Source organism: Oncorhynchus clarkii, chromosome 9 (genome assembly GCF_045791955.1).
Source record: "Oncorhynchus clarkii lewisi isolate Uvic-CL-2024 chromosome 9, UVic_Ocla_1.0, whole genome shotgun sequence".
NCBI classification, from domain to species: domain Eukaryota; kingdom Metazoa; phylum Chordata; class Actinopteri; order Salmoniformes; family Salmonidae; genus Oncorhynchus; species Oncorhynchus clarkii.
In genome coordinates this window covers 47,686,678-47,707,216 of record NC_092155.1, presented here as the reverse complement: position 1 = coordinate 47,707,216, position 20,539 = coordinate 47,686,678, and the positions used below count along the sequence as shown (strand labels likewise).

The window sequence follows — 20,539 nt, the reverse complement described above, 5'->3', positions numbered from 1 at the left end:
CCAAATGGAAGAAAATGGACTGAAACAGGGAGAGATGCAATTATTTTTTTCCTCACAAAAACGCATTCTGTTGTGTGCCCTAATGAACATGATCCAGTGCTGTCAAGCTGGGTTGCAGACTGTGTGGGTGTGCGGACTCCGGATGTTAGGAACATGCTCGTTTTAAATCCAGTGCTGCTTCAAGTTGACCAGTTTTTGGAATAGAATATAATAATTTAATTTTTCCATTATTAAGGAACTTTTTTTCTTCAAGTGGTTCAGTAAGCTACACACACAGTAGACCTACTAGGAATACCTCTGGACAAGGTTACACAAAAAACAAACAGACAGGAGACAGGATGACAACATTGTAGCCATGAGCGATAGCGGAGCAGACAAATGCATGATAAGGGTAGTTCATCAAGAAATGACATTGACCAGCAGCAACATTAAGGAGCTTGAGCTTGCTATGACCCACACGGTAACACTTTACTTGACACCCACTGTCATAACACGTTATGACACGGTCATGACACGTTATGACACGGTCATAACCATGACATAATATGTCAACAGCTGACATAACTCAACCTGTCCTAATGACCTGTCCTAATATGGTCATAACACTGTCATGACACACATATTTAGTATAACTGTTGTGACATATATTGCATTATTTTATGGCTGGTTATGACACCTACATAAGAGTGTCAAACCTCACAAAACTTACCACAGTAGTAATTTTATTATGACTGGTTATGACATCTACATAAGAGTGCAAACCCCACAAAACCTGCCACGGTAGTTATTTTTTTATGGTTGGTTATGACATCTACATAAGAGTGTCAAACCCACAAAACCTACCACACAATGTAAAACATTCCATTATACCATAGCCATGGTCAACCGTACGTTTATGTTATATAACATTTTCTGAAATTGACCATATTAAATTATCATTGTAATTGCGTACAAATTGATGTCAGACATGCACCTACCCCAATACTCTGATGCTGATGACTGGGATGAATGCAGGAGCAGATTTCAGGAGAAGACACCCTCTTTTTGACTGACGACTGAAATAAGGGCATGTACAGTGGGGCAAAAAAGTATTTAGTCAGCCACCAAAAGTTCTCCCACTTAAAAAGATGAGAGAGGCCTGTAATTTTGTAAACTATAACAAACTATGTAAACTATGACAGACAAAATTATTTAAAAAATCCAGAAAATCACATTGTAGGATTTTTAATGAATTTATTTGCAAATGATGGTGGAAAATAAGTATTTGGTCAATAACAAAAGTTTATCTCAATACTTTGTTATATACCCTTTGTTGGCAATGACAGAGGTCAAACGTTTTCTGTAAGTCTTCACAAGGTTTTCACACACTGTTGCTGGTATTTTGGCCCATTCCTCCATGCAGATCTCCTCTAGAGCAGTGATGTTTTGCAGACTGTGCCGCCTGTCTGTCCGCGTTGGCGGCTCTAGCACAGGACGTTGACCCCACTCCACCATAGTCTTTGCCCGCTTTTTTGTCCGCTTCAGTGGCGCCTTTAGACCGGCGGTCCTCGCATCCGACCTCGGACTGGAGACCCTTGCAGCGGATCCCAAATAGATGGGAGGCTCTGGCAGCTCCGGAGTGAAGGGCGGCTCTGGCAGCTCCTGACTGACGGGCGGCTCTGGCAGCTCCTGACAGACGGGCGGCTCTGGCAGCTCAGGACAGACGGGCGGCTCTGGCAGCTCAGGACAGACGGGCGGCTCTGGCAGCTCAGGACAGACGGGCGGCTCTGGCAGCTCCTGATTGACGGGCGGCTCTGGCAGCGCTGGACAGGAGGGAGCACCTGGAGGGAGGAGACGGAGAGACAGCCTGGTGCGTGGGGCTGCCACCGGAGGCCTGGTGCGTGGAGGAGGCACCAGATGGACCGGACCGTGGAGGCGCAGTGGAGGACTCGAGCACCGAGCCTGCACAACCTGTCCTGGCTGGATACTCCCCGCAGCCCGGCCAGTGCGGCGGGGTGGAACAGACCGCACTGGGCTGTGCTGGCTTACCGGGGACACTGTGCGTAGGGCTGGTGCCATATACCCCGGGCCGAGGAGACGCACTGGAGACCAGATGCGCTGAGCCGGCTTCATAGCACCTGGCTCGATGCCCACTCTAGCCCGGCCGATACGAGGCGCTGCGATGTAACGCACCGGGCTATGCCTGCGCACTGGGGACACCGTGTGCCTCACGGCATAACATGGTGCCTGCCCGGTCCACCTCTCTCCACGGTAAGCACGGGGAGTTGGCTCAGGTCTCCTACCTGACTTAGCCACACTCCCCGTGTGCCCCCCCCCCAATACATTTTTGGGGCTGCCTCTCGTCCCTGTTGCACTGCCATGCTAGCTCCTCATGATGCCGCCTCTCGGCTTTGGCTGCCTCCAGCTCTTCCCGGGGGCGGCGATATTCCCCAGCCTGTGCCCAAGGTCCCTTTCCGTCCAAAATCTCCTCCCATGTCAAGGAGTCCAGAACCCTCTGCTCCTGGTTACCACGCTGCTTGGTCCGGTTGTGGTGGGTGATTCTGTAATGAAATTTGTCTTCCTCTGACGAGGAGTATGACAGATCGGACCAATGTGCAGCGTGGTAAGTGTTAATCATTTTTAATGAAAAGACACTGAATACGAAAATACAAAATAACAAAGTGAAACACAGAAGCGGAAACGAAACAGTTCTGTATGGTGCAGATACACAACAGAAAATAATCACCCACAACTAAAATGGGGAAAACAGGCTACCTAAGTATGATTCTCAATCAGAGACAACGAACGACACCGGCCTCTGATTGAGAACCATACCAGGCCAAACACATAAATACTACATAGAAAAAAGAACATAGACTACCCACACCCACAGCATGCTGAAGCAAGTTAATGTTTCCGCCATTTTCAGACTGCTTAACAACTATTGATCCAGCACCCTTTCAACGTCAACATTTCACACAAATCAGAACCACAGCCTCATCATATTTAGCTGACGTTGATTGGACTAAATTGTTTTTGTTATCGTTTAGTTGTCGCTGTATTAGATGAAGCATAGGTGATTTGATGATGTTGAAGTTGAAATTGTGCTGGAATAGTGAAGGCAGCTCCTGTTTAACACTTTGCGACTTGCAGTAACTCTCTGGGGTTCTAAATCAATAGTTGTTTAGTGGTCCGAAAATGTCGGAAACATCAGCTTTCTTGACCTTGCTGTAGGTCATGTAACTGTTTGTTACATGCAATATGCTTAGTGGACTTCACAGGACAGATGTTGCTCTCCGGTTTTGTGATGAAACACGGGTGTGGTTGAATTTATTCTGCCACTCTGTCTTCTTATTGCCTCGGCCTTAGGCCTATATACATATATCACGGTGGCAAGGCATATGAACTAACAGGTTATAGAGCAAACAACGCAATTATCACAACACAATATGGCTTTTTTTCTGTCTTGGCTTCCTTCCCCAGTGATTTTTACCCACGCACCGCTATTGATGCAGACATATATTTATTATGATGTAGAAGAACAACTTACATGCAGTTGATTGTCAGCAGCAGCAAGAGAGATCTTCTGCCTTTTGATCGTTCTGGGTTACTGCCAGACTAAGCAAAACATAGAGAGTGTGTTAAAAGACGTGATGATTAACTAGGCTATTGAATCACCTAGACGTATTACGCACATTCAAAACAATAACAAGAGCTTGATTGGATTCACTACCATTCTTTAACTTTCATTTAGTTGGAGATGTGAAACCAACATAGTATTTGTACATCAAACCTGTCGGCAAGTTAATAGGCTATTTATTGTACTTCAAAAGTGATATTGAATTGTGTTTGTTGTTTAAACGCAACCAAATATCAACATTTGAAGGAAATGTGTCTTCTGCTTGGATAGATCCCTCTGTGCCACTGACTTAGTCTGGTTATTATTCCAGGACTAAATACATTTAAATCCAATCAAATCGAACTTTATATGAACTTTTAAGAAAGTTTGATTTGACTTAGTCCTATTCATTAACTTAGTTTTTTGGTTGAGAGGGATACGCGAATCCAACATATCGATTATAGATGTGTGTACAAACTGGAATTAAAGCCAGACTAAGTCCGGTGGCACGTATGGAACTATCCAAGCAGAAGATACAGCTCCTTCAAATGTTGATATGTGGTTACCTTGACAACCAAACACAATTCAACACGACTAAATATCATTACATTTGAAATTAACCAGAGGTTGAAACCCTAGGTCTATTGTATTGTCTGTTTTAGTTGAATTCTGGGTTGAATTGAAACAATAGCTGTTGATTACTTTGCAAATGCCATTTAGGTCTAAATAGCATCATTGATGATATGAGTGATAAAGTATGGTCCCATTTCATTGTCTCAGTTAAACCTACCCTTTGGAATGACTTCGATAGCAACAGTGAATCTATTTTGTTTTCAAGTGGAGATCTCTCAATAATCCTTCTTTTAATAGCACATTGGTCACAGTCAGTGACAAATATAATAGCTAAGCATGGCTTGGATGGGGGACCCTTTGGTCCCCCATTGAAGATAGATCAATTCTCCAACAGGAGGTGCTGCCCAGCCTATTTTTCTTTTTCTCATAGTGGTTATAATGTTGACGTTCTGACGTTGTTTCAAAGGTACAAATTCAAATTCATTTTATACAAAATTTGTCCATGATGAAATGTGATTACCATGATGACATAATCCTGTTATTGAATTTTTACCCTCAAAACAACCGTGTGTGTCGATGACTTTTTCCCACATAGCTTCCACATCACAATACGAGGACAAATGATTTTGAAACAACGCTGATTCAACCAGTTTGTGCCCAGTGGGATTGCCTCCAACGTCTCCGTTAATTTGATAAGCTTTATCACAAAAGTCAGAGGGAGCGCATATCTCCATGGAGGGTCAACATGGGGTAATATAATCTGTTTATAAGTAGCCCTTAGCCCTCATATTTATTAATAGGGGTTGTAGACACTTTCACAAGTGAGAGTCTAGTTTTATTTTTTGGAGGACAATGGCTGTTATTCATCTGTTTTATAGTACAGCTTATCAAATCAATGTATAAATCCAGGTGCATCGCCTTTGGTATTATTGTTTCAAAACACAGAGTGAGTGTTGAGCAGGGTGTAATGAAACCTTCTCACACTGTCAAGCACAAACTGCTCCCAACGCAGACAGACTGGCCCGTCTCCATGGCAACTGGTTGCTCTTCAAACGTCTGTTGGACAGTGGAGGCTGGTGGTTTTGAATTTGTGGTGCCCGTCTTGGCTCCTTCCCATGCTGGTTAAACTGAAGCAACCATCTGGACTGGGTGGGAGGGTCCCAGAGATAACCTCACTCAACTGCTCTATTTAAATACTCTTTTCACGCTATCGTGCCGACCCGAACCGTACAGTGCTGGCTCAGCTTGGTTTGGCTCAGTAGTGTGAAAAGGTTATATATATATATATATGTTTATATATATATATATATATATATATAATATATATATATATATATATATATATATATTATAAGCGTGCACCTAAACAGACAGTCTGCTCAAATTTGTGCGTTACTCTAGCTCGTAGCCAATTATTAGGTTGTTTGAGAAACAGTACATGCTATCGTGGCGGGGATACCGAAAGTGTCTACTAGCAATGTCAAACTTGAACTTTTACTGACCAATTAGCAGGCTGTTTGTTTGCATGAACCAAACACGATAATGAATGTACCATCTCTGAAAGTTTTGTTTTTTTCTTTGCTACACTTCCTGCCGTGAATCAAGAAAGACTGACGGAATGGTGAAGGAAATCATTGGGGAGGAAACTGTGCAGAATGAATACCTGTTGTTCTGTTTTGCCAGACACCCACTGAGACTGAAACACCTGTTCTGTGCTGATAGTATAGGCTATGGGGTTGTGCTGCAATGTTTTCACATCTTTATTATGCAACCAAGTGTGAACACAAAGCAGCCATAGAGAGTGGAGGCCCTTTCAAGAAGCTAGCAGGACAATTCCTCCATTCTTCTGTGTCCTTACCTTGGGATATGACTAGGCTCTTAGCCATAATGTAATTATAAGTCATTCTTCATTTGGTGCCCCCCCCCCCCCCCCCCCACCCACCCGCCCAAAAAATGGCAGTAATTTTCCAGAAGGACTGAAGACAGCTTACAACATTGTCGTTGAGTGGGTAATTTAAAAAAGCAATGTGAATCTGCTACAGTATAAGCCTGATGACAAAAACCTTGAAACGATCATCTCATTATTCTTGTGTCATTCTTATTTCAATGATAAGGACTACATAACCCTGGTATTTCTGATGAGTTGTGTGATTATTGCTACAGGAAAAATTACCTTTATGTTGTACATATTTTAACGATAATACTTTTTTTTTCACTGAGGGACGATACCATTCGTTCATACAGTAGAAGTTCATGCCAAAGAAGCCTTAGACCGCCACCTGCTGGCGTATTCACTAACAAGGCAAAGGGGATATTGCTTCTGAGGGAGACTGCACTCCTACACGTTGATCAGATAGTTAATTAACTCTCCCTATTCAACTAATGACCCTAGCTATGATCTATAGGGACCTCACTTGCTTACACAATTGCGTTCATAACAAAGTACAATACTATATCATTATTACGGTGCGGGTTTGCTCCTCTCTGTTGTCAAGGAGCTGGTCTTGCAGGCTAATATTGACAGATAAGGCATAATGGCTAAGCAGTGTTTAACAGCTTTAACGTAATGGCCCTGCGGTGTCTAACAGCTACTCTTTGCATGGACTTCATAAATACTTCATAAGTTTGTTTGAAACTTCGAATAGTTTCTTTACAAACTGTTTTGAGCCCTGGCAAACTATTGGATTGGGCTATGCGCTAGAGCTGTCAAGTAGTCAAACTGTGTTATATCATTCCAAAGTTCTGTCTCATGAACAGAAGCCAAACAGCAGAGCAAGGGCTCTCTGTCTCCTTTTGGTTACTATGATCCTTGTCTGTTCTTATAGAAGAGCCACTGCCCCCTTACGACCACTCTCTCACCTTCCAAAATCATCCTGCTCATATCTCTCCTCCCACTCCCCCTCGCCCACCTATCCAGACTCAGACAGTCTCTCAAGCCCCACCCGCCTCAGTCTCAGCCTATCGGACGGGGAGGATCAGCTGGACCGCCTCCAGCAGGTGGAGCTTGCCCGTGGCATGCCCATGTCGCTGTGGAGGGCGGGCACCGTGCAGGCCTGGCTGGAGGTCGTCATGGCGATGCCCATGTACATTCGCGCCTGCTCAGAGAATGTGAAGAGTGGCAAGGTATGATCTGAGATGACGTCAAACTGTAGGAAGACTTAGGCCAGTATTCAATCAAAACAATGTGGCTTTCTGGATATCTCTTTCAGAGGTTGATTCATTTGATTTTCACATCAGCATGTCCTGACAGTGGAGAGAGTTGACATTTGATACAGAAATGGACAGATTGGTTGTGTGTGCTGGAGCCTGGAGACTTTCCGTCAAGAGATTGTCCGTTTCTAAATCAATTGTCAACTCCACCCATCCAGTACATGCTGCTGCGTAAATCAAAGGTATTTGTGAAATCACAATCTGGAAATCCACTACAGCTACAATAGAGTGTGGTTTGACCTTTGACCCCTTTGCAGGTGCTGCTGGGCCTGTCAGATGAGGACCTGGAGCTGGGGTTAGGGGTCACCAGCTCTATGCACCGCAGGAAGCTCCGGCTGGCCATCGAGGACTACAGGGAAGCCGAGAGCGGCAGGGGGTGAGATGCTCAGCTCCTCATACTCCCTCTCACACAAAAAACAGCTCTAGCATCAGATTACCCAACCCCAAATCTTAACCTTAAACATTGGGAGGGTAAAATAATTTCTGACTCTGGATCTGCGGTTAAAGGTTTACTCTACTACTTCACAAATATACAGTAGCTGTTTGCTACATCAAGTGTGAGATGGTAAAACATGAATAACACTTTTCTATCAAACTGCATAACACCATATGTGACAGGCACACTAATGTAAGCAAGGTTAAACGTTCATCAGAGCTAGAGATATACAGGGTTTGGCAAACACAGATTTGGAATTCGAGCCGTTGCCACCAAGCGTTCCAAAGCAGTTAACACCAGAATGTAAGTTGTAATGTTATTGCTTTCAAGAAGAGTTTGTGTCAATTCCAGGCTAGCTCCTGTATGTTGAATTGGACATGGATTCAATTCAACCTCTGGAGTGGCTGGAATTGGAATGAACTACCCCAACACCACTGTCTGGGAATATAAGTCCAATATGGAGGATATACTCTTTACACCGCAGAGAGCAAAAATGATTGCAATCACGTTAGGCTGACGTTTGCACAAAAAGCCCTGTTTCGCAAAAATGTTGTGCACAAATTGTTTACATCCCTGTTAGTGAGCATTTCTTATTTGCCAAGATAATCCATCCACCTGACAGGTGTGGCATATCAAGCAGTTGATTAAACAGCATGATCATTACACAGGTGCACCTTGTGCTGTGGACAATTAAAGGCCACTCAAAACTTTGCAGTTTGTCACGTAACACTATGCCCCAGATGTCTCAAGTTTGAGAGATTGGGGCCTCCCAAGTGACGCACCGGTCTAAGTCACTGCATCGCAGTGCTTGAGGCGTCACTACAGACCCGGGTTCGATCCCAGGCAGTGTCACAACCGGACGTGTCCTGGAGACCCATGAGGCGGCGCACAATTGGCCGAGCGTCGTGTTAGGGGAGGGTTTGGTCGGGTCGGGATTTCCTTGTCCCATCGCGCTATAGCAACTCCTTGTTGGCCAGGTGCCAGAAAACTGACTTCAGTTGCCAGCTGGACGGTGTGTCCTCCAACACATTGGTGCGGCCGGCTTCTGGGTTAAGCTAGCAGTTTGGCTTGGCACGGAGGTGTTCTGAAGGACGCATAGCTCTCGACCTTGACCTCTCCCGTGTCCATAGGGGAGTTGCAGTGATGGGATAAGACCGCAACTACCAATTGGGGAGAAAAAAGGGGTAAAGGTACAACAACAACAAAAAGTGGTCAATTGGCATGCTGACTGCAAGAATGTCCACTAGAGCTGTTGCTAGAGAATTTAATGTTAATTTCTCTACCATAAGCCGCCTCAAACGTAATTTTAGAGAATTGGACCTCCACCAACGGCTTCCCTTTTGTGGAGAAAAAAACGTATTCTGATTGGCTGGGCCCGGCTCCCCAGTGGGTGGGCCTTTGCCTTCCCAGGCTCTCCCATGGCTACGCCCCTTCCCAGCCATTAGGGCCTAATGAATTGATTTAAATTGACTGATTTCTTGAAATGAACTGTAACTCAGTAAAAATGTTGAAATTGTTTTATGTTATGTTTTGTGTTTATATTTTTGTTCATTATACTTTTCAACCCGAAAAAATACTTTTTATGGCATACAAAATGTTGGTAATCTCTTTACCAGACCTGACTTCTGTCTTCTTCTCTCTTTTCTTCTCTCTTTTCTTCTCTATTTTCGCTCCAGGCTGTCCAAGGCTGCAGACATGGACCACCACTGGGTGGCCAAGGCCTGGCTGAGCGACGTAGGGCTGCCACAGTACTCTCAGGCCTTCCACACACACCTGGTGGATGGGCGCATGCTCAACTCCCTGACGCGCCGGGACCTTGAGAGGTCCCTCAATGTCACCAAGAAGGCCCACCAGGTCAGCCTGGTGCTGGGCATCGAGCTGCTGCACACACTCCACTTCGATAAGGAGGTAGGTGTCATGCAAACAGCAAACTGTATATGCTATACATAAACATTACCAATACATGACATGTTCAAAAGTGCACTGAGCTTACATACTGGACATACAGTGCATTCGGGAAGTATTCAGATCCCTTCCCTTTTTCCACATTTTGTTACTTTACTGCCTTATTTTAAAATGGATCAAATAAATACAAATCCTCATCAATCTACACACAATACCCCATAATTACAAAGCGAAAACAGGTTTTTAGAAATATTTGTATTTACATAAGTACTCAGACCCTTTGCTATGAGATTCGAAATTGATCTCAGATGCATCCTGTTTCCCAATGATCCCAATGATCATCCTTGAGCTGTTTCTACAACTTGATTGGAGTCCGCCTGTGGTAAATTCAATTGATTAGACTTGATTTGGAAAGGCACACACCAATCTACAGTATACCAGTCAAAATTTTGGACACACCTTCTCATCCAAGGGTTTTCTTTATTTTTTAAACTATTTTCTACATTGTATAATAATAGTTGAGACTTCAAAACTATGAAATAACACATATGGAATAATTTAGTAACCAAAAAAGTGTTAAACAAATCAAAATATATTTTATATTTGAGATTCTTCAAAATAGCCACCCTTTGCTTTGCACACTCTTGGCATTCTCTCAACCAGCTTCATGAGGAAAGCTTTTCCAACAGTCTTGAAGGAGTTCCCACATATAGTGAACACTTGTTGGCTGCTTTTCCTTCACTCTGCAGTCCAACTCATCTCAAACCATCTCAAAGGCCAGGTCATCTGATTCAGCACCATCACTCTCCTTCTTGGTCAAAAAGCCCTTACACAGCCTGGAGGTGTGTTTTGGGTCTATGTCCCATTGAAAAACAAATGGTAGTCCAACTAAGCGCAAACCAGATGGGATAGCGGATCGCTGCAGAATGCTGTGGTAGCCATGCTGATTAAGTGTACCTTGAATTGGAAATAAATCACGACAGTGTCATCAGCAAAGCCCCCCCACACACCATCACACCTCCTTTGTGTTTCACGATGGGAACCACACATGCAGAGATCATCCTTTCACCTACTCTGAGTCTCACAAAGACACAGCGGTTGGAACCAAAAATCTCCCATTTGGACTCCAGACCAAAGGACAGATTTCCACATGTCTATTGCTCGTGTTTCTTGGCCCAAGCAAGTATCTTATTTTATTGGTGTCCTTTAGATGTGATTTCTTTGCAGCAATTCTACCATGAAGGCTTGATTCACGCAGTCTAATCTGAACAGTTGATGTTGAAATGTGTCTGTTACTTGAACTCTGTGAAGCATTTATTTGGGCTGCAATTTGAGGTGCAGTTAACTCTAATGAACTTATCCTCTGCAGCAAAGTTAACTCTAGGTCCTCCTAACTGTGGCGGTCCTCATGAGAGCCAGTTTCATCATAGCACTTGATGGTTTTTGGTACTGCACTTGGAGAAACTTTAAAAGTTCTTGAAATGTTCTGGATTGACTGATCTTCATGTCTGAAAGTAATGATGGACTATCGTTTCTCTTTGCTTACTTGAGCTGTTCTTGCCATAATATGAACTTGGTCTTTTACCAAATAGGGCTATCTTCTGTATACCACCCCTACCTTGTCACAACACAACTGATTGGCTCAAATGCATTAAGAAAGAAAGAAATTCCACAAATTAACTTTTAACAAGGCACAACTGTTAATTGAAATGCATTCGAGGTGACTACCTCATGAAGCTGGTTGAGAGAATTCCAAGACTGTGAAAAGCTGTCATCAAGGCAAAGGATGGCTACTTTAAAGAATCTCAAGTATAAAATATATTTTTATAAAATATAAAATATATTTTTTACACTTTTTTGGTTACTGCATGATTCCATATGTGTAATTTCATAGTTTTGATGTCGTCACTATTATTCTACAATGTAGAAAATAGTAAAAATACATTTTAAAAAACCTGGAATGAGTAGGTGTGTCCAAACTTTTGACTGGTATAGTATATAAAGGGCTCCCGAGTGGCGCAGTGGTCTAAGACACTGCATCTCAATACAAGAGGTGTCACTGCAGTACCTGGCTCAAATCCATGTTGCATCACATCTGGCTGTGATTGGGAGTCCCATAGGGAGGCGCACAATTGGCCCAGCGTCGTCCAGGTTTGGCCGGGGTAGGCCTTCATTGTAAATTAGAATTTGTTCTTAACTGACTTGCCTAGTTAAAAAAATGTTAAATAAAAATAAAGTCCCACAGTTGACACTGCATATCAGAGAAAAACCCAAGCCATGAGGTCTAAGGAATTTGAGACAGGATTGTGTTGAGGCACAGATCTGGGGAAGGGTACCAAAACATTTCTGCAGCATTGAAGGGCCCCAAGAACACAGTGGCCTCGATCATTCATTAAATGGAAGAAGTTTAGAACCAACAAGACTCTTCCTAGAGCTGGCTGCCTGGCCAAAGGGCACCTAAAAGACTCTCAGACCATGAGAAACAAGATTTTCTGGTCTGATGATACCAAGATTGAACTCTTTGGCCTGAATACCAAGTGTCACGTCTGGAGGAAACCTGGCACCATCCTTATGGTGAAGCATGGTGTTGACATCCTCATGCTGTGAGGGTGTTTTTCAGCAGCAGCGACTGGGAGACTGGGAGTTGGGATCGAGGGAAAGATGAACTGAGTATAGAGAGATCCTTGATGAAAACCTGCTCTAGAGCACCCAGGACCTCAGACTGAGGTGAAAGTTCACCTTCCAACAGAACAACGACACTAAGCACACAGCCAAGACAACGCAGAAGTGGCTTTGGGACAAGTCTCTGAAAGTCCTTGAGTGGCCCAGCCAGAGCCTGGACTTGAACCCGATCTAACATTTCTGAAGAGACCTGAAAATAGCTGTTCACCAATGCTCCCCATCCAACCTGACAGAGCTTGAGAGGATCTGCAGAGAAGAATGGAAGAAAATCCCCAAAAACAGGTGTGCCAAGCTTGTAGCGTCATACCCAAGAATACTCGAGGCTGTTATCGCTGCCTAAGGTGCTTTAACAAAGTACCAAGTAAAGGGTCTAAATACTTACGGTATGTAAATGTGATCTTTAAGTTTTTTTTTTTTTTTTTTACATTTGCAAACATTTCTGCAAACCAGTTCTTGCTTTGTCGTTATGGGGTATTGTGTGCAGATTGATGAAGGGAAAAAACAAACAATGAATCTATTTTAGAATAAGGCTGGAACGTAACAAAATTTGAAAAAAGTCAAGGGTTCTGAATACTTTCCGAATGCACTGTAGACGTTACAGATATGTATGTGTGTATACATGTTGGCTACAATACATGTCATTTCATTCACTCGGACACACATCTGTGATCTATGGGTGGAAAAAAAGTTTATTTGAATGTGTGTGTGTGCGTGCGTGCGTCTCAACTCTCTCCAGGCCCTCCAGGCCAGACGGGCTCAGTGTGAGCATCAGAACCTGGATCCCGTGGTATGGACGTGTCATCGGGTCGTTAAGTGGGTCCGAGACATTGACCTTAAGGTGGGGTCTAGGGTTCATTATCATCCCAACAACACTGGCACAATCAAGTACTGTGAGAACATGGTATCTGACGTTTACACTCAGTCCTCATTGATACATCTTTGACACTTAGGATAAGATCTGACCGGTGTCAGTATTTAACCTGAAAAAGCTTACAAATGGTTACATTTGCTTACAAATAGTTACCAATCATTCTATACACAAAGTATGCATTAAAACAGAATTGTGCATACTGCAAACCAATTCAAATCATGCTAAGAGATCATCGTGTGTTTATTGACAATAGACAGAGAGCTTTTATGTGTTGTTATATGCATGGGGGAGTGTAGGAAATTGCGTCAGGTTTATTGACACTCCCTGTCTGTGCAGAAAGATAAAGGAAAGGACCTTTGTGATCAATTCTGAACCGCTCGTCATCTCTGTGGTTGCTGCACTTCAATAAATGGATAGTAGACACAAGTTTTATTGATATTGACTACATTTAGTTCAGAACAACTATGAAAATCAAAGATGTTTTCATCTGAAAAGCCCAACTCAATATTGTCAGTCAAACCCCTATTCAATCAAATGTTGAGGGTTACTGTGGGCAGATAGAACAACACTGCATGCGTGCACATTGAAAATGTTGGGTTAGTACGCTTTTTAAAATCTCCATTACATTTTTATTCAACCTTTATTCAACCCATTCCTATTTATAATGACGGCCCTGTTATTTTACATTTTTAGGAACCCTTAACAAAATGTTTTTGTCCCTCTCCCTCCTCATCCTGTGTAGGAGTTTGCTGACAGTCTCCAGAACAGTGGAGTTCACGGGGCTGTAATGGTGCTAGACCCCTCCTTCAACACCGACTCCATGGCAACGGCATTGGGTATACCCGGCAACAAGCACATGATTCGCCGCCACCTCACCGAGGAGATGAAGGTCCTCATCAGTTCAGCCAGGTGAGGCAATGGAGAGCGAGAGAGAGATGACAAATAAGTGGGGGAGGGAGGGAGGGAGGGAGGGAGGGAGGGAGGGAGGGAGGGAGGGAGGGAGGGAGGGAGGGACAGACAGACAGACAGATACAGCTAAGACCAAACTCATGAGGGAAATGTGGTTAGATTAAATTAATGTAGTTTAAGGGAGAATCAAAGAGAAAAGATCAGAGAAACAGAGAGGGAGAGAGTAAGGGTGAAGATGTATGGTTTATCTACGTTGATCCCCACTCTGCAGTACGGCTGGGTTAAGTGACAGAGTGGAAGTCCACCTGTCTGCATCCCTCTCAGGCGCTGTAAGATTTAAATGGCAGTTGATTAAATGGCAGCCTTATTGTCAGGGAAAGGGATGAAAAATAGGGATGAATAGACAACATCTCTTGCTTAACCTAATTAAAGAGGGGACTTGTGGGATCACGTGTGCAGGACACCGATCTGTTTCAGTCAGGACAGATTCAAGTCAGGACAGATTCAGAGTGGAAAATGGAGAGGTTCATCACATGCAAATCACTCTGGCTAAGAACGGCTGCTTAAATAACTACATAATCAGTAAGGAATCTGCTCATCAATAATCTGTACCTAGTCAATCAATAATGTACCCATTCCTCCCCTCCCTCCTGACCCTGACACCCCAGGTCAGGAGGTCTACAGCAAAACCATGATAGGCTGGGGACAATGAGCACCCCGCCAACGCCTCTACGCCACGCCTCCCCACCCACACCATTACGGCACGCCTCCCTGGGCCGGCCCACCAGCTCTACCAACCGCCACACACACCCGGACGACGAAGGCTCCCTCAGGAGACGGGCCGTCAAGGTGGGCACTCCCCTAGACTACGGATGAAAATTTGCTCTTTTGTTAACTCTGTCAAACTTGAATGTAAACAATAAAATGTTGATTAAATGCATAGTTCAGTTAAATTCAATGCTAATAATTAGCATTTGCTGGCCGTGGCTAGTTTAACAAACCCAAAGTGTGGATTGCAGTCACTCCTTGTCCATAGACAGCTTTGATGGCAAGGGAACAAATATCTGTATATGTAATTTCTCTGAACTATCCCTTCAACGTGCACTGACCCTGTCAAATAAATTCCTGTAACGATGTTTTAGCTTCAAGTCTTTATTGTGTTTAAAAAGGCCTTGAAGCCAGAATGTCCCTCTTCGTTCCTCTTGTATTTGCTTTCATATAGTGTAAACCTATGGCCCAAGGGAAATACGTCATTAATGTGTATCCGATATTCTCAGTTTGAAGCCTTGAGGAAGCGACGATGTCGGTTACACAGTAAAGGACTATCTCCCTTGGGCTATAGGCCTACTCTATAGAAAATCTAAATGAAGCCTTGTTTGTTTCTTTCCCCTTGGAGTAACCACTGATCTAACATTACTGGATAGGTGAAAGCAGGTTCCACTATTTAGTTTTCACCAATCCAAACAGGTCAGATCAATGATGACTTCAAGAAAGGGAGGAAGTAAGGATGCATTTTCAAAGTATTTGAACAGGGCCTGACTTCCTTCTCCTCCCCCAGCCTCCTTTAGGGTTCAGCCCCAAAGCCCACAGTGGGCGGGACTTGAGTTGTCATAGCAGCTACGGCTCGCTGCCGAGAGAGGCTTGTGACGAAGCTCCGCCCAGGACAGAGGGGAGTCCAATCCACAAACACTCGGGCATCGAGGTCACCAATGTGTGAGGTCATCGACGTGTGAGGTCATCGACATGTGACATCTGTGCCTACAGTACGGCACAAGACAACAATGCTTTGTGGGATGCCAGACAAGTGATATTTACTGTACTTTTTGAATGATGGAGCCTTTGTTGGTCAGAATACACTATTTTCGAGAGAGAAGGAATCTTTTTTCCATTTATAGTCTAAGAACAACTCTTTACATCTCTCACTGGTATTTGTCGAATAATCTGACCTTTGTGAGGACACACGTCTATCCCATGGAAACAAACTTAAACTGAATAGGCTTTTATTTTTGTATTTGCATTATGTGCAAAGGTTTTTTAAACAGGAAATGGCTCAGCGATTAGTTGGTGTTTAGTAGTTCTTATTGAGGACGGGCCTGTTTCTCAAAAAGAAGAGCTGATGAGGAAATATGGTCATGTGTTTGTGTACAGGGTACTTTCCTGATTCATTGCAAATTAACAAAAGAAAACTATTCAAGTGAGATTTATAGCAAATGTCTTTTTGATGTTTAATTCAAACATGGTGTTACAGAAACTGTCTCAGATGCCTTGCGAACTGGGACTATGGACATTGTCTCAGATGCCTTGCGAACTGGGACTATGGACATTGTCTCAGATGCCTTGCGAACTGGGACTATGGACATTGTCTCAGATGCCTTGCGAACTGGGACTATGGACATTGTCTCAGATGCCTTGCGAACTGGGACTATGGACATTGTCTCAGATGCCTTGCGAACTGGGACTATGGACATTGTCTCAGATGCCTTGCGAACTGGGACTATGGACATTGTCTAAGATGAAAACTTAAACTTGAAGTTGTATTAACTGTATGTTTGATAGTCTTTTTTCAGTTTGTTAATATACACTGTTGTGTCTAAACTAAAATGAACACTCCCTCGTGACATTTGATACATTCAATAAAACCATTAACATGGCACGTGGGTTATTAAAATTACTTATTTTCAATGACAGACATGAGTAATTGGTCTTCCAGTAGAAGCACAACAGGTAGAAAGGATGGGCTGGATGAGAAAGAAATCAAAGAATGAATGAATGCAATAAAGATATATATTCTGAAAAGGAAGTGTGTGTGTGTGTGTGTGTGTGTGTGTGTGTGTGTGTGTGTGTGTGTGTGTGTGTGTGTGTGTGTGTGTGTGTGTGTGTGTGTGTGTGTACATTCTGGGAGTAACAGTTGAAGAACAGGCCACAGAGTGCACCAATGAGTCATCTCTCTCATACCCTCCCTCATAGTAGTAATCTGTGGGGAAAATGTGGCTCTTGTCCATGTTTGATGATGCCACTTCCTCCTCTAATTCAGGATAACTGCATCGCCATGGTTACACTGGAATGACGCAGCCCAAACAGAGGCATTAAATCAACCTCTGCCTGGCTGCATGCTGTGAATGTGTCTGAATGACTGACTGCAGAAGGGGACAAAGCCCTCATTGGCACCACCCACCCTCTTCCGATAAAAAAGTTCATTATTATGGGATGTCCAGGGACCTGTTCAGGAGGGTGCAATGCTACAGAACGTTCAGAACTTAATGCATTGTGTAGAACAAACCCATTCATCTGCCATGTAAACTAGGGTGATCATATCCTTCCTTTTGCCTCTGACTAGAATATCGGCCATCATTTTCTGTTCATTTCCCGACAATTCTACATGTTGAAAAAGCACAAACAGCCACTGTTTGTCGACACCCGACAGGTGATCGCTAACACACTGCGGCCACCCACTGCTCTTGGCTTTTTGTCGTTGCAGTGTGTCGGATATAAGTATGAGAGGATGTTAACAGTACAAAACATTGGTTATGTTCCAGGTCGTCATATCAGGGGAGTTCCTGAGATGTTACACAGCATTATTAGATCTGATAATCTGTACGCTGTGACTGCAATAAAGGCCATATGAAAGGTGCCCAATGTTTTTGGGGAATACACTGGAAATATTAAAAGCAATTTTGAGGCTGAGTATATTTCTCTGATAGACATTGCCAGCTCCAAGAAGTGAGCAATATCAGCCCTCCTCTGCAGTGGCCTTCCACCTCCCTCTGTCTGAGTGGCGCCCCCAGAATAGGAAGGATAGCAACAGGAAACAGAACAGGTATCATATGAAGGGGAAGAAAATCCTTGAGACCCGTATGCTACATTACTTCCCCAATACTTCAAAGTCACCATGATGAACGGAGCAGCTTCTGTTTTTGTTATTATGGTGTATAGCATTCATAGTGAAGTGTTGACGTGATGTTTATCTTATGGCAGCTCAAACGATTTATGACATCCTTTCCCAGCATGGGTGTCTGTCTTGGCTGGTCTATTCACTCTCCCTACTCAACCTCAATTAAGTGATAATGCCCTTGAAGCCGGTGTTTGGAGGATATATTGGCACGGGTGTTGTTGGCCAAACCGTGCCAATATATCCTCAAAACACCGGCTTTGAGGGCATTATCACTTTTATACAACGGGTTACCAACATCTTGGTAACAAACTCACATTAAGCATCTCCAATCCAAAGTTAAATCTAGAATTGGCTTCCTATTTCGCAACAAAGCCTCCTTCACTCATGCCAACAAACATACCCTCGTAAAACTGACTCCTACCGATCCTTGACTTTGGTGATGTCATTTACAAAATAGCCCCCCAACACTGGATGTAGGCTATCACAGTGCCATTCATTTTATCACCAAAGCTCCATATACTACCCACCACTTTGAACTGTATGCTCTCGTTGGCTGGCCTTCACTACATATCCGTTGCCAAACCCACTGGCTCCAGGTCATCTATAAGTCTTTGCTAGGTAAAGTCCCACATTATCTCAGCTCACTGGTCACCATAGCAACACCCACCCTGTAGCACACGCTCCAGCAGGTATATTGCACTGGTTATCCCCAAAGCCAACACTTCCTTTGGCCGCCTTTCCTTCCAGTTCTCTGCTGCCAATGACTGAAAAATCTCTGAAGCTGGAGTCTTATATCTCCCTCTCTAGCTTTAAGCATCAGTTGTCAGAGCAGCTTACCAATCACTGTACCTGTACACAGCCAATCTGTAAATAGCACACCCGACTACCTCATCCCCATATTATTACTTACCCTCTTGCTCTTTTGCACCCCAGTATCTCTACTTGCACATCATCTGCACATCGATCACTCCAGTATTAATGCTAAATTGTAATTGTTTTCACATATAGGGCCTATTTATTGCCTACCCCCCTACTCTTCTACATTTGCACACACACTTTTTCTATATTTATTTTATTTTGTGTTAATGACTGTACGTTTGTTTATGTGTAACTCTGTGCTGTTGTTTTTGTTGCACAGCTTTGCTTTATCTTGGCCAGGTCGCAGTTGTAAATGAGAACTTGTTCTCAACTGGCCTACCTGGTTAAATAAAGGTGAAATAAAATGAATACAAATATTCAAATAATGATTGACAGATTTTCATTAAAAACGTTATATTGATGAATTTATTCATACTATTTCATCTTTCCACAAGATATAGTCTCGAAAAACAAATCTAAGGCTGCTACCCAAGCCGGCTGGTCGTTCGTTCTATTGGTTCGGTTGCCAGCGAAGCAACCCAGTTGTTTAGTATCTATAGACGCGACCCAGTCGTTCATTCTAAATGTTCCATTGCCATACTGGCTGCAAAGTTCTTATCGCTTGCTTGCCAGGTAGGCAACTATGGATAATTGCCTAGCTGTCACATCAAACAGTGCAGACAGAATAACAAGAGTAGCTGCATTTGTTTAAGCTGTTTTCTAGTGACATTTATTTGGATGCATCCATAACAATGAGCTAATGAGGCACGATATAGCCTGGCATAGAACATGTGCTCTCTCATTAGGACACTATTGTTCAGAGGAGTTAGCCAACAACACAGCTAACACAATCACTTCAAACTGAAGCTGGAAAGATTTCAAACTAGCTGCACTTCATTTAATTTTACCTTTTTTCAATTGACATTTCTTTGTATATATCAATAAAAATGATGCCAGCTGATTCATTATTTCGACTGGATGAGAAACGCTGCCTGCCTCTCTCTCTCTCGTCCCGACTCCCGATCCCTACATGTTCATTACTATGGGACAGCTGGAGATCGAATTTGAATATTGAAACAATGTTTCAAATGTCGGAGAGACAGACAGCAAGGTTTATACAAATCTCCACTGTTGAAAACTAAATGTTGGTCTAAAAGAAACGCAAGATAATGTCTAGATGCTTTTTCTAGAGTGGAGATAACTTCACTGCCTGGGCTGATGAGACAGTGGATTGCGCAGTGAGATAGAACAGAGTAAATAGGCATTTCAAAGTCATAGATTTAACCGGTGGTAACTTGTGGAATATCAATCAAATGTATTTATAAAGCCCTCCTTACATCAGCTAATGTCACAAAGTGCTGTACAGAAACTCAGCCTAAAACCCCAAACTGCAAGCAATGCAAGTGTAGAAGCACGGTGGCTAGGAAAAACTCCCTAGAAAGGCCAGAACCTAGGAAGAGACCTAGAGAGGAACCAGGCTATGAGGGGTGGCCAGTCCTCTTCTGGCTGTGCCAGATGGAGATTATAACAGAACATGGCCAAGATGTTAAAATGTTCATAGATGACCAGCAGGGTCAAATAATAATAATCACAGTGGTTGTAGAG

General features: G+C 43.3%; 1 protein-coding gene across 2 annotated transcripts in view; it reads left to right on the top strand.

Annotated features, from left to right (window-relative positions):
- LOC139416441 (kazrin-A-like) overlaps positions 1-16,871 on the top strand; it is a 214,017-nt gene extending 197,146 nt beyond the window's left edge. For both annotated transcript variants that reach the window (XM_071165050.1, XM_071165052.1), the window contains 7 exons: positions 7,089-7,294; positions 7,639-7,757; positions 9,494-9,725; positions 13,141-13,242; positions 14,018-14,184; positions 14,853-15,033; positions 15,743-16,871. In XM_071165050.1, the coding sequence (XP_071021151.1) occupies positions 7,089-7,294; positions 7,639-7,757; positions 9,494-9,725; positions 13,141-13,242; positions 14,018-14,184; positions 14,853-15,033; positions 15,743-15,901 (1,166 nt within the window). In that variant the 3' untranslated portion in view covers positions 15,902-16,871. The remainder of the gene's footprint in view (positions 1-7,088; positions 7,295-7,638; positions 7,758-9,493; positions 9,726-13,140; positions 13,243-14,017; positions 14,185-14,852; positions 15,034-15,742) is intronic.
- Positions 16,872-20,539: the final 3,668 nt, after the last annotated feature.